This window comes from Channa argus, chromosome 12 (genome assembly GCF_033026475.1).
Source record: "Channa argus isolate prfri chromosome 12, Channa argus male v1.0, whole genome shotgun sequence".
Classification (NCBI taxonomy): Eukaryota; Metazoa; Chordata; class Actinopteri; order Anabantiformes; family Channidae; genus Channa; species Channa argus.
Window position 1 is genome coordinate 4,086,164 of NC_090208.1, and position 13,889 is coordinate 4,100,052.

General features: G+C 40.2%; 1 protein-coding gene across 4 annotated transcripts in view; it reads left to right on the forward strand.

Annotated features, from left to right (window-relative positions):
• The first annotated feature begins 10,517 nt into the window (after positions 1-10,517).
• LOC137137858 (uncharacterized) overlaps positions 10,518-13,889 on the forward strand; it is a 28,017-nt gene continuing 24,645 nt past the window's right edge. The window contains exons 1-4 of one of the 4 annotated variants that reach the window (XM_067524644.1): positions 10,522-11,129; positions 11,204-11,278; positions 11,355-11,519; positions 11,624-13,264. In XM_067524644.1, coding sequence (XP_067380745.1) covers positions 10,922-11,129; positions 11,204-11,278; positions 11,355-11,519; positions 11,624-11,742 — 567 coding nt within the window. In that variant the 5' untranslated portion in view covers positions 10,522-10,921 and the 3' untranslated portion in view covers positions 11,743-13,264. Of the gene's footprint in view, positions 11,130-11,203; positions 11,279-11,354; positions 11,520-11,623; positions 13,265-13,889 lie in introns of those variants that run through there. The other 3 variants (XM_067524647.1, XM_067524642.1, XM_067524641.1) reach the window with 3 other exon arrangements.

Sequence of the window (13,889 nt, forward strand, 5' to 3'; positions counted from 1 at the left end):
GTTTGACTTGCTCTGGTTTCGTTGTGGCCAACTGTTAACACGTAGAGAAGAAATGTACAAAAACCACCACCGCAGGCTAAAAACAGTATGGACACCGTTCAGTGGTGGGAAACTGCAGAGAAAAGCTGCAGAGTGTCTGCGTTTGTGTTTGATGCTTGTATCAGTGAAATCTTGAGAAGATTCAGGCTGTAAAGCTTCTTCTCTCGCAGTGAAACACAGATACAGTAGGTTATAAAACCTGTAACTGATGGCAGATTAATATCAAAGCATTGGTTTTCACAGTTGAGCTGCCATTTTATAATTATCTGTACAGTGTGGAGTTTTCTGTGTCTCCTGCAGAGAGTGGATTATTCTGATCATCGATCACTGAGCTCTTATGATCTAAGCTCAGACTGTGGCTGTTTGTCAATGAGCTGCAGCACTTACAGTATGAACCACAGTTTGAGGTTGTTAGTGTGAACAACACATATTTACCATAAAATAAAAAAAAACAGCAAATTTTAATTTGATGGTGTTTACAAGGTAAAAATAAAGAGACTTTATATTTTCACAATAAATAACATTTTTAATTACTAATTTTTTTCATTAATATGATCTTTTTTATTTTAATATTAATGTATAATTATTTCTTTATCCGTACAGACTAATTTGGCTGAGCTGATATGTACATTTACAACAATTTGTTCACAGCAGAACACACAGAAAGGCTGCAGCCAGGATTCAAACTAGAAACCTTTTTAGCTGTGAGGCAACAACACTAACCATTCCACTACCATGCTGTCGAAATTAAATGATTTATTATGAATATTTGAATAAATAATAATAATATTAACTGCGTAATATTTAAAATCAGCTGTAAAAGGACTTCGTTCATTCATCTTATCATTTCTCAAAGAGCATTTTATTTCACTATTATTACAGGAAACAAATGTCTTGCTGCAAAGTGAATTAGGACACCTTGTGCTTTTAAGAGGAACCAAAGTAAAGCAACAGTTTCAACAGTCTGATTTATATTTATGTCCAACAAGTTTAGAGTGTGAAAACAAGTGTAGAAAAGTAATGTTCAGAAACAGATGAAAGAAAATGCCACATTAGCATAGTGAGCATAGAAGGAGAGTTTGCAACGTGCAGTTTTGTGGTTTGTTGCACCATCCTGGGACCACTGAGCTGTAGAGTTTTGTGATCTTCTGTATGGTGCTGGGACCACCAGACAACAGAGCTCAGTGGATGGGGGGGGGGGGGGGGGGGTTGCCCACAAGTTACCACACGTGCAGACTTGAGCACATGCTGCCAAACTGTGGCCATGTCTGAATTATGCTGCAGACCTGAACCTGAACTTTACAGAATATTTACTTTTATTAACTGAACGTACACTTTAAACTCTTACCTGTGTTCATTAAATGCAGAAAGTATTTAAAGAACAGAGTTTCTAGTGTGGTACTTTCTGGCTAATCCAGAGATCTGGTGGACCAGATGTGCTGACTGTCACACTTTGAGTGTATATTTAATTTTAGTAGGACCTGAAGAGAGGAGACAGACTGAAGGGGACAAATACATACTCAAACATAAAACCAGGGCCAAACAAGTGGAGCTAACAAAAGACAAAACTAAACCCTGAGACAAACATGAAAGCAAACCTCAGTCCAAATTGTAAAGGGTTGGGAATCCAAACATGAGGATCAGCTAGGGTTTGGAAGGAGAATGTCCAAAGCATGGACTATCCACAGGACCGTTCTCAGAGGAGGAAGGAGAGACGATCTGGCAGGGAACAGCGGGGAAAGCTGGGTATAAGTGCAAGGGGGCACACGTGAAAACAATCAGGGTTAATGAGAAACAAGAAGCTGAAGAAACTAACTGGGATGTGGTGCTGAGGGTTAACAAAATAGAAGCCAGCAGCAGAAAGTAAAACTAAAGAAAACTGAAGTCCAAAAGCCGGAACTGTGACACTGACAGGTGACACAGTGTGTCATCACCGTCCAAGTCTCCTGGATGTTGCTGGAACCTTTGGACACTCTGCCACAGGACTTGTACCTCACTAGGACTTCAGGTGATATGTTGATGGGAAACCAGCATCAGCACTGATCAATGAGATGAGCTTTAGTTGAATATATATATAAGTCCTCATCGTGGTCCTGGACTGGTCCTGCCCCCTGGTTTGGCCCATTGCTTGGCAACAGGTTTGACTGACAGGCCAAGCACACAGCAAACATCTAACATGAACCAACACCTCGAAATACAAATGAGGCGGAAATGACCAACAAAGGCCTGCGTCAAACGATGAAACTGCAACATCCAATGGAGAAGTGAGAAACAGACCTTAGAATAAAAAGGATAAAGCTGCATTTAATGTGTGTGGAGGTTCTTTATCTTTAATGATTCATGTCTTATAATGTCTTTTCATTATTCAAGGTCTGTGATCTTTATTTGATATGTGGCAATTCATCGTTTGCTCTGTCAGTTTATTTGATCACCAGGTGATTGATTAGTTTACTAAAGATGTTAATGATGTTCTTAATCATTCATCTTAGTGAGGAAATATTGAAACTGCTGTGCTACTAAAGGGAGTTTGAGGATTTTGTGACCACACAGGAGGTAATTTACAACTTGCTGTCTCTGATCTGTTCAGATCGGAAGTGGAGCTTGATGGTGGTGACAACAAAAAAAACAAGTAAATAATATAACCAGAGGCCGATCATCTAAACAAGAACACGGCTTGGAGAATAAGGGAAAACTAAATGGAAGCTAAGCTGAGGAAATAAGAATAACCAGACTACATAACTCAAAGGGCTAATTATAACCAGGTGTGTACATTAACAAGGGGTGAACATGAGTTGGGGAACAAACAAGAGCTCAGGTAATAAGCAGAAATCTAATGAAAGTGAACAAAACCACAAGAACAAGCATTAAGCAGAGATATATAAAAAACTAGGGAAGCTAAACATGGGTGTACAGCAGGGAAACCTGTCAAAGAAGTGCAAACAAACTCAGCAAAGACAAAAAAGAAATGTGCATGTGCCAGAACAGACCGGGGCAGGAACAAGTTTAAACAGGGAATCAAACATGTGTACAGTGTCTCAGAACAGGTAAAAAGGTAAAGTTCTTTTACTGCTAAACACAATGGTAACAGCTTCTGCTTGATGTACCAGACTTTAGAATTTAGAATCTAAGTATTTCCATTATATTTTTGTAATTGTAGACTTTTTTATTAACTCATAGCTCCTACTCTCTGACAACGGACTGTTGAGTCATTGACATTATTCTGGGTCGAGGTTTTTCCATCACACTGAACTGAAATCATCACTGAACAAACTAGAAATACAATCCACAGCTGCACATGCTGTTCATAAGTGTATGTGTGACACAAAATACCACAGATACTTTACATATTGGAAGGTAAAATGAGTTGATTGAATATAAGGTGTAATGATGGAACAGGTAGACAGACAGGGAGGGAACAAAACTTACAGATCACAGAAGATTATTTATCACCACTAACTACAACTAACAACTGAACAATAACTGGTGGAGTCTATTAGCAGCCTCCACACCAAACATGGGTTCACACCCCTCAAACAAACTTTGTGTCATTGTGTTTCACTTTTCACTGTTGGGATATTTGGTGTCCGTGTTAAACTATGTCGAGGTTTAGTTTGTTGATGTGAACGTATGTTAAATTGGCTGCTATAAAGAAACATCCCAGGTGTCAGTCCACCATTTTACCACCGGTGAGAACAGTTTATTCTACAATACATGATTGATGTACATGATCAACTCTATTGATGAAATAAAAATGAATGAAACCATAACAGCTGACCCAAAGAATACAGTCTGATGATGATGATTATTGTTATTATTCATATAACTTTTGCTGCTCATTTTATAAATGATTGTAAACTGCAGAATATTCTTTAAATCTTTACAAAATATTACCTCAGAGAGAAAAGAAGAAGAACAGGAACAGACGGTTTATCATATCAATTCTACACATGACTTTCCCAGCAGATGGCTCCACTTCTATTGCAGTTGTTTGACAGCATGTGAGTCAGTGCACTTTGAGTTTACAGTAAGTCAACGTTTGATGACTTTAACCCCCAAACTTTATAAAGACTTACCAAATGAACTATAAGCTGTATAGAAATGAAAGCACTTGGTGTTAAACTCCTTTGAGTACTGTGTGACACAATGCAGAAACACTAGTTATCTTTTTAGCAGTGTGCATTGGAAGGAGGCAGCGAAGAAGTGAGAAGAAGTTAGATTGTCCACCCAGTGAAGCAGACACAAAGAAGGAGGCGTGTGGGGGTTATGATGATGTATGTTATGATGAGGGGCACTCACGGTTTTCTGACACCTTCCACAGCAACCAGGAATCCAGCTGAACACACTTCATCCCCCTAAAAGATGCAGCCTCACTGATGGATGTGTGAAGTCGTGTTAAACTGAATTCATGCTCAATGTGGACAATGTCCCAAAACCCTGCACATCCCTCAGTTTGAAACTTCACGTCACCCCAGCATGTCCAACCCTGATTCAGCCTCTCTACCTCCTTCCAACACGCATCAACATTAAGATAACTAACATGTTTCTAAAGAGCAAAAGCATTTTTGTTCAGGTGAATGTTTTCACTGGTGGCATTCAGTCAAATTTGAGATCAAGGTTTGGCAGAACTCTCCCTATATTCTGTCTAGGCTTTGAGAAAATATTGACTCTTCTGTGAGATGATGTTTAACCTAATAAGGTCTTTCTCAGAAACCACTATAAAGAAGATAACACACCAACAAATTCACCTACAAAGAGGAAGGAAGTGAAGCTGTGAACAGTTTTTCAGCTCATATCACCAACTGCTACAATGGATGAAACATCTCTGCAGTGGCTGCTCTGTAAGTACAATCTCTGATTCAAATCATTACAATCATAGTTTGTCATATTTATACTATGAGCTGTAAAACAATGGAGAGATACACGTTGATAAATGATTAAGAGGTCATAGGATCCAACATTTGTCAAGAAGTGCAAATTAAAAAAGGTTTATTGATTAGGATTAAAAAAGATGATGATTAATAATTTAAAAAGTAAATATTAAAATGAATTAAAAAGTAAAACAAGGCAATTGTTATTTTAAGATCATAAAGTGTAAAGCTACATCTTAAACTCCATTATTCTTCTCTTCACATTAAAAGAAGACAAAGTTAAGACCATAAAGCAGGAAACGTACAAAAACTTTCAGAGACTGATGGATGCTGACAATCAGAAAATTAGTTAGTACATGACACAAATACATTAATAAATAAAATACATTTAAAACAAATCCAGCAAAAACATAAAATAATGCATTAAAATTTGTCATTTAGATAATACAATATGAATATACTAGAACAGAACAGTTAAAGATTTGCAGCATCTTCCTGCACACATGAAGGACCTGAGCTTACTCAAGCAGTAGATTCTGTCGCTACCTGTAAATCTCCTTTGTGTCATATTTCTATCCTTTTTTCTTCTGTCTGTGCTGGTAGAGTGAGAGCTGCAGGTTTAGTGTGGAGGCTGCTAAACCAGAACTTGTGCAGTTATTAAGTTATGTGACAAATCAGGTTCAATGATTAGTGTAACAGACAGACAGCTGGTTTACTATAAAGACATGTTGAAGTGTCCTCGGGCTGAAGTTTGTCCCGGTGGGACAGGTGAGCACCTTGTGTGACAGTCACCATAGTGAGTGTGTCTGAGTGGATGAATCATATAAGCACTGTGAGCAGAGCTGACGTTACTGTTTCTCCTTTATACTTGTTTGAATAGTGTTTTAATGAACTACTTTTATTGGCTTTTTACCAGGTGAGATGTATTTGCATGTGTTATATAATAATAATATGATATTAGGAGCTGCCCCACTCTCTGTTAGACACAGTGGAAACACTACAACTTTAACATCTGATACATCTTCAAGCCCAAGTTCAGAATCAGTCAGCATTAATACTCAGACACACTCACACAGGTGAAGCAACAGGTCACCAAAACAGGAGCCACATTCATGGTGTTAAAAGGAATTAGTGTTAACGCTGGCAGTAATATTAAAGCCAATAATTACAGACTGGATATGATCTCTCTTTAGTTGTGACGTCTCTGCTGTGCTGCTCAACAAATCAAGGTTAGTAAACTTGTCCTCTTCTTATCTAAAGCAGGTAAAGGGACACTGTGCTGCTTCTGATGTTTGCTCCTCAGCCTTCATTCCGTTTGGATAATATCTGGTGTGAAAAACTGAAAAAAGATGCTTAGTTCTCATCAGGGTTGAGCCTGTGTTTTAACTGTAGAACAGCAGTTTATGACACATAGACTTATGGACACACTTGTGTGTTTCTTGTGTTATTTGTAGGTTTTATTCAATCAAATGGTTGTAAATGGGTCACAAAACACAAAAAAGAACTATTTCAAATCGAATTTGCATGTGTTTCATGAACAATATCTGCCCTTGAATCAATCACTGCCTGATAAATCTGTGGCTCCTGATCAGGTTTTGCAGATATTCAGGTGTGATTGCTCCCAGGCTTTCTGCAGAACGTCCCAAAGCTCTGCTGTGCTGTTTGTGCAGTTTTCCCGAACTCTTCAGTCCAGCTTCTCCCACACCAGCTCAATGGGGTTTAGATCTGGTGACTGAGCTGGTCAAACCTTAACTGAGAGTATTCCAGCAGCTACTTTCTTCTCCAGATAATTGTTACACATTTACATTTTAAAGCGACTTACAAGTGAGGTACAAGGCAGCAAAAATCTAAGTCAAGGAGAAAACATCAAAGCAAAGTCCTATCAGAAAAGTGTTCACAGTTCACAAGATACAAGTGCAAGAGAGCAGAAAGGATTTTTTTATTTTTTTATTTTTTTTAAGAGATTTAAGTGCATAGGAAGATGCGGAAGAGTTCAGTTTTCAGCAGTTTTTTGAATATTGGGAGAGAGTCAGCTGAGCGTGCAGCGATTGGTAGCTCGTTCCACCATTGTGGGATCATTGCGCTAAACAGTTTTGCTTGGTGTCTTCTATGCGGTGCTGGGACCACCAGACGTCGTTCGTTGGCAGATCGCAGCGGGCGAAAAGGATTGTAGACTTGAATGAGTGAGTTGAGGTAAGCGGGAGCTGTCGAGTTAACCACCCTGTGATCAAGAGACAGAGCTTTGAACCTGATGCGAGCAGCTACAGGAAGCCAGTGTAGAGATCTAAAAAGTGGTGTGACATGGGTCTTTTTTGGCTGATTAAAAATGTTGCGAGCTGCCGCATTTTGAAGTGTTGCAGTAATCAAGACAAGATGTGACCAGCGCCTGTACAATGAGTTGGGTTGTAAATTCCGTGATGTAGGGTCTGATCTTCCTGATGTTGTAAAGAGCAAATCTGCTGCCCTAGAGACTGAGGAGATGTGGTCCTTAAAGCTCAGTTGGTCATCGATGATGACCCACAGATTTTTTGCCGAATTAGTGGGACAATCACTGTAGATCCAATGTTGATGCTGATGTTGTGTTGCATCAAAGGTCTGGCTGGGAAGACAAGGACTTCGGTCTTAGAGAGGTTGAGTTGAAGGTGTCTCTCACTCATCCAGGCTGAGATGTCTGAGAGACAGGCAGAAATGCTCGATGAGACAGTGGAGTCGTCCGGTGGAAAGGACAGGAAGAGCTCTGTGTCATCAGCGTAGCAGTGATAGGAAAGACCATGTGAGTGAATGATAGCACCTAGGGATGAAGTATAGATAGAAAAGAGGAGAGGACCAAGAACTGAGCCCTGCGGCACACCGGTAGAGAGGCTATGAGAGTTAGAAAGATGCCCCCGCCAGGATACCTTGAAGGTTCGTCCCTATAGGTAAGAACAAAGCCAGTCTAGAGCTGATCCAGAGATGCCCAAGTCAGAGAGTTTGGACAAGAGGATCTGATGGTTCACAGTGTCAAAGGCTGATGATAGAACAAGTAGAATTAAGACAGATGATTGACCTGTGGCTTTTGCAGCTCGAAGATATTCCACAACAGTCAGGAGTGCCGTTTCCGTGGAATGACCCCTCTTGAAGCCAGACTGGTTGACATCGAGGAGGTTATTCTTGAAAAGGAAGTCTGAGAGTTGCTTGAAGACTGCTTGTTCCATTGTCTTGGCCAGAAAAGGAAGGAGGGAGACAGGTCTGTAGTTCTCCACTACAGAGGGATCAAGAGAAGGCTTGTTGAGCTGTGGGGTAATCAAGGCCTGTTTGAAAGAGGTTGGAAAAGTCCCTGTTTTGAGAGATGTGTTGAGGTTTTGAAAGAATGCTTGGGGTCACTGTCTTGCTGCTAAATGAAATTACCCAGAGAGAATATCATCTCTTCAGTGGTATCTGTGCTGACTGAGGAGGCTTTTCACACGATGCAGATCGTCCACTTTCCTTTTACCAATATCATCATGTTTCCATCACTGATGGTGATAAGAAGGCATCTGTTATCTCTTCAAGAACTCTACATCACACACAGGTTCTTTGCTTGGAACAAAGTTTTGTGGACTCATGAGTCAAAGTTTTGACTCCACTGTCTGTGCACCTTGGCCCACGTAAAACCTTTTCTTCTGATTTACCAACCTAGGTAGAGGTTATTAGAAGTTTTTCCTTGGAAACTGTTCTCATGAGTCCAGTTGACCTGAGTCTCCTACTTAAAGTGTCTGTGCACACTGGTTTCTCGATGCAGGCAATTCAGGTGCAGCGAGGCGTCTATTTCTCAAGGAGGACACTTGTAAATAGTTGTCTTCTTGGGCAGATGTGCACTTTGACCTTTCACTGTACCTTCTGTCCTGATTGGATCCAGTGGCAGCATGTCTGTGGAGACTATAGTTTACATCTTTTAAACCAAATCTTTAATTTCTTGGTGTGACCTCGAATATCCTGAGATACTCTGTCAAGATTAAATGTATAAATTAAGCACAGAGGCTTCAATAAAGAGGCCACAACAGTCAGTATGGGTCAACTGCTGTAACAGATATTTAATAAAAACAAAACAACAATATTAAATCTTAAAATCAAGGAAAAGAAGAAGACAGTCATACTACAGCTGGGAGACCAAGCACCCACTGGCAGGGGGCTGGAAGAATCCTAAATGTGAAGTAACCACACAACAAACCATACAAACACTGAACCTGCAGTATAACAGTGAGTGAACTCCCAATGTACCAACCACACCCATGGGTGGAGGCTCCAACCTGCCACAGTACGAGAAACAAGAGAAGGATTAAAACTCAACCAAACCACAAACCACAATGTACAACAATACTAAAATAAATGACAGTCAGTGCTCTGCCTGCAAACAAGCAAAGCACTGTTACAATATGTGTAAGGAAATAAACACATTTTATATTTTTATATAAAATCAAACACCAGACCTTAAACCAGGTGATAAGACTGCTCCACTCGTTAACCTCTAAAAGTTATGACAGACCCACTTCAAATATTGTGCCTTTCTAGGTTATCTAACGATGTCAGTTGTGAAACAATAAAACCCTTTTATTGCAGCTTCTTGTAGATCTTGTGACCCCAGGACCCACTATCTACTACAAAGTACATTGTTTTGGGCCTGATCTTAAACAGTCCTCTAAACATGACCCAACCTGTGACTTCTTGTCCTCTTCAATAAGCCTGTTTTGGTTGACTGTTTGCTAATTATCTAACCATATGACTAAATGTGCTCTATTCCCCCACACTACCTGCTACAATGGCCACATCTCGTAGAGACTTTCCTTCATTTCTCAAGATAAGTAAAGTTTCTAAGCAAAGCTGTTTTTGTTTGGTCAGTACATGTACAACTATCCGATTGGATAAAACCATCAAAACATAACACATGAACATTTTTCAACACATTTTTCAAAATAATATAATTATTTGAAAAATATAATTAATGTCTGTATTCTGTCCAAAAATTGGCATAAATGAAAGTTCCCCAAAGTCAGTACTGGTGTAGAAAGTTTGCTACTTGGACTCAGAGACTTGCTACATGACTGGGACACTTTCTCATTTTATATCTTTGCCACTGGTGATAAAACTCTTGTGTTACTGACAGTAACCTAATAGAACTTGTGTAATAAAATGAAATGGTTATCAGACCATTGCAACCCTAACTACCAGCTTTTCTTGTAAAATGAGTCAAAAACATGTATAACTGATTATTTACTTTGTAATTCCACAAACAACACATGTATCTTTGTGCAGAACAAAAACGTTCAGGTACAATGTTGGCAGAAAAGCAAAATGTAACACAAAAAATAAATATTAAAATTTTTTTTATGTCACATAAAAATATTAAAACTTGTTTTCTGTTTTGTCCCTTTCAATTATGTTTAAAAAAGGTCTAATTGCAACTGTGTTCTACAGAGACATATTCATTCCTATAGATGATATTTGTGTTGATTCAGCAAAGCAGAACGCTATGATTTCTATGTTAATTACAGAGGAAGATCATTTATTTCATTGTAGACAGAATTTAATTCAGCTGAGAGGTAAAATAAGTAAATAAATAATATGTCTGGGATTTTTGAGTTTTATTTGTTAACTACATGCTGAATTTCTCACAGCTCGTCTGACTGTGAGTCCAAGCAGATCTGAGTTTTTTAAAAGAGAGTCTGTGTCTCTGAACTGTAAGGAGGACGAAAGCTCTGCTGGATGGACAGTGAGGAGGAACACGACCAAAGGACAGAGGACTCAGTGTGAAGCTGACTGGGGAAGACAAGCTGGTTCTTTCTGTATCATCTGGTTCATCGTCCCATTGGACAGTGGAGTTTACTGGTGTGAGTCCAGAGAGGGATCAACCAGTAACAGCATCACCATCACTGTCACTGGTAAGATCAGACTGTGGAGTTAGTGTTGATGAAGCTGTGTGGAAATGGATGAAATGCTGTAGTTTGTCTCTGTGTTGAGGTGGAGCAGTGATCCTGCAGAGTCCTGTCCTCCCTGTGATGGAGGGACATGATGTCTCTCTGCACTGTCAAACAAAGAGGCCTCCCTCCAAGCTCCCAGCTGATTTCTATAAAGATGGCTCCCTCATCAGGACTGAGCCTACAGGTCACATGACCATCCACCATGTTACCAAGTCTGATGAAGGCCTCTACAAGTGTCACATCAGCAGTCATGGAGAGTCTCCACCCAGCTGGATCTACGTCACAGGTCAGGAGCTTCACTTTGATTTCAACACTTATTTCATCCACATGTTCACCTGAACAATTGGATTCTCGCTACAGAAAAACCTACAACTACATCTCCAACCACAACAAATGGTCACGGAGAGTCTCCACCCAGCTGGATCTACGTCACAGGTCAGGAGCTTCACTTTGATTTCCACATTTATTTCATCCACATTTTATTCACCTGAAGATCTGATTCTCTCCACAGAAAAACCTCCGGCCACATCTGCAGTTCCAAACTTATCTACACCCCCACCCCCTGCCTCCACCTCGTTCCATCTTGTTTACAGACTGATTATCCACCTGGTGATGTTCTGTCCATACTTCATCTCCACTGTCCTCGTGGTGTCTTTATATCGACACAGACGCAAAGGTAAAACTCTGAGCCACTCACTCACCCTAAAAACACTTAAGTCAACTTGATCATCCTATTAATCACAATTTATATATTTTCTACTTTTAATCTTCTGACTGTAGGAAATCCCCTGCCTGTCTCCATGGTGATGACCTCTCGCTTGGTCATCCAGGCTGAGCAGGGATTGGATGATGACTATGATGACGTCGTTAGTGACGCCACCACAGAGCATCACTTCTGAACTGATCCAACATGATCAATGTGTTCTCCTTCTAAAATCAAAATGTCATTTTACCCCGACCTCAAAAGCCAATATGGCTGCACCGTTTGTCAGTAGAGTGAAATCTGTAGTAATATAAAGTCATTATCACTTCTGTATTATTTTAGTCTCATTAAAACATTCATACACATAGTACTGTTCAGTGTCATCTGTGAATAACAGGTAGACGCCCTCTACAGGTGAAACTAGAAACACACCTCCACCACCTTTACTTCATCTCCACCTCCACACCTCACAGGTTTGTAGGGTAAAGCCAGATTTTTGTGGTTTGTTTCCTGTATTAATGTTGTCAGGTTTCTGCATTAGGTCAATGTTACAGAGATGTTGGATATGATGGAGATGATACAAAAGAAGAAACTAAAAGAGTTTTAAGTCATAAAATGAGTGAACTCAGTTTTATTTTGATGTAATTGATTGAATCCACTACTGCCACTACAACTACTACATCTTGCTCGATGTTGTTGTCTGTTACATCTGTACTGATGTGGTTGGTTCCACTGGTGATACGCTGCATTAAGAGGAAACATAAAGGTAAGACGTTTACTTCTAATTTCTACATTCACTCATTTGTTTGCAGGCAGATGCTTTGGATAAAAGGTTCTGTCAGTACAAAAATCCCACATCTGGGGCAACGTGAAGGTTCACTGTCTTATCCAAGAACATTTCAACATGTGGCCAGTAGAGGATGAAACCACCAACCCTTTCAACTAATTGCCCAATTGCACAGCCTTACAAGTGTGCATATCATGAATGCTGGGTCTTGTTTGTTTTCTGAGAATCTACTGCACCTACTGGTAACTTGTTTGCCACGTAGCAATAAAAAATATACTAAAAACCTGGATTATTCTGGTTAGTCACATTGTATTGCTATTATTTTGAACAATACTGTATATCCAATATGTAACCAGAAATGTGCTTTATACATCTGAATTTGTGATTGAACCAAAACCTGATTTGAACATGATTCTTTTCCTTTGATTAACCTCCCTCTTTATAATGAAAACCAGAAAAAGTGGTTAAATGCAGAGAAAGTTGACTTTAGATTGTCTTGCTGAACATTTTTAACAGTACGCAGATACAAACATGTCAAAATGTTTTTATTTTAGTATTTGACATTATTGGGGGAACACAACCGCAAGGGGGCACAAGCCAGTGTCTTCTTGTGCCAGTCCCAAGTTTGGATAAATGCAGAGGGTTGTGGCAGGAAGGGCATCCGACGTAAAACACATGCCAAATAAAACATGCGAATCGTGACAATGACTTCCATACCGGATCGGTCGGGGCCCAGGTTAACAACGACCGCCACCGGTGCTGTTGACCTACAGGGTACCGGTGGAAATTGGACTACTGTTGGTCGAAGACGAAGAAGAAGAGGAGAAAGGTGTGTTCGTAGGCAGAGAGAGAAGAGGAAAGCTAAGAATGTAGGACTGACAGTGGGGACTTTGAATGTTGGTACTATGACAGGGAAGGCTAGAGAGTTGATCGACATGATGCAGAGAAGGAAGGTGGACATACTGTGTGTCCAGGAGACCAGGTGGAAGGGTAGCAAGGCTAGAAGCTTAGGAGCAGGGTTCAAGTTGTTTTACCATGGGTCAGATAGGAAGAGAAATGGAGTAGGAGTTATACTGAAAGAGGAGTTGGTGAGGAATGTTCTAGAGGTGAAAAGAGCATCAAACAGGTTGATGAGTCTGAAGCTGGAAGTTGAAGGTGTGATGTTCAGGCTTGTTAGTGGTTATGAACCACAGGTAGGATGTGAGCTAGAAGAGAAGGAGAAATTCTGGAGTGAGTTAGATGAAGTGATGCAGAGCATCCCCAGAGGTGAGAGAGTGGTGATTGGAGCAGATTTCAATGGACATGTAGGTGAAGGGAACAGAGGTGATGAGACTGTGATGGGCAGGTTTGGTCTTCAGGACAGGAACACAGAAGGACAGATGGTGGTTGACTTTGCAAAGAGGATGGAAATGGCTGTAGTGAACACTTTCTTTCAGAAGAGGCAGGAACATAGGGTGACGTACAAGAGCGGAGGGAGAAACACTCAGGTGGACGACATCTTGTGTAGACGCTGTAATCTGAAAGAGATCAGTGACTGTAAAGTGTTGGTAGGAGAG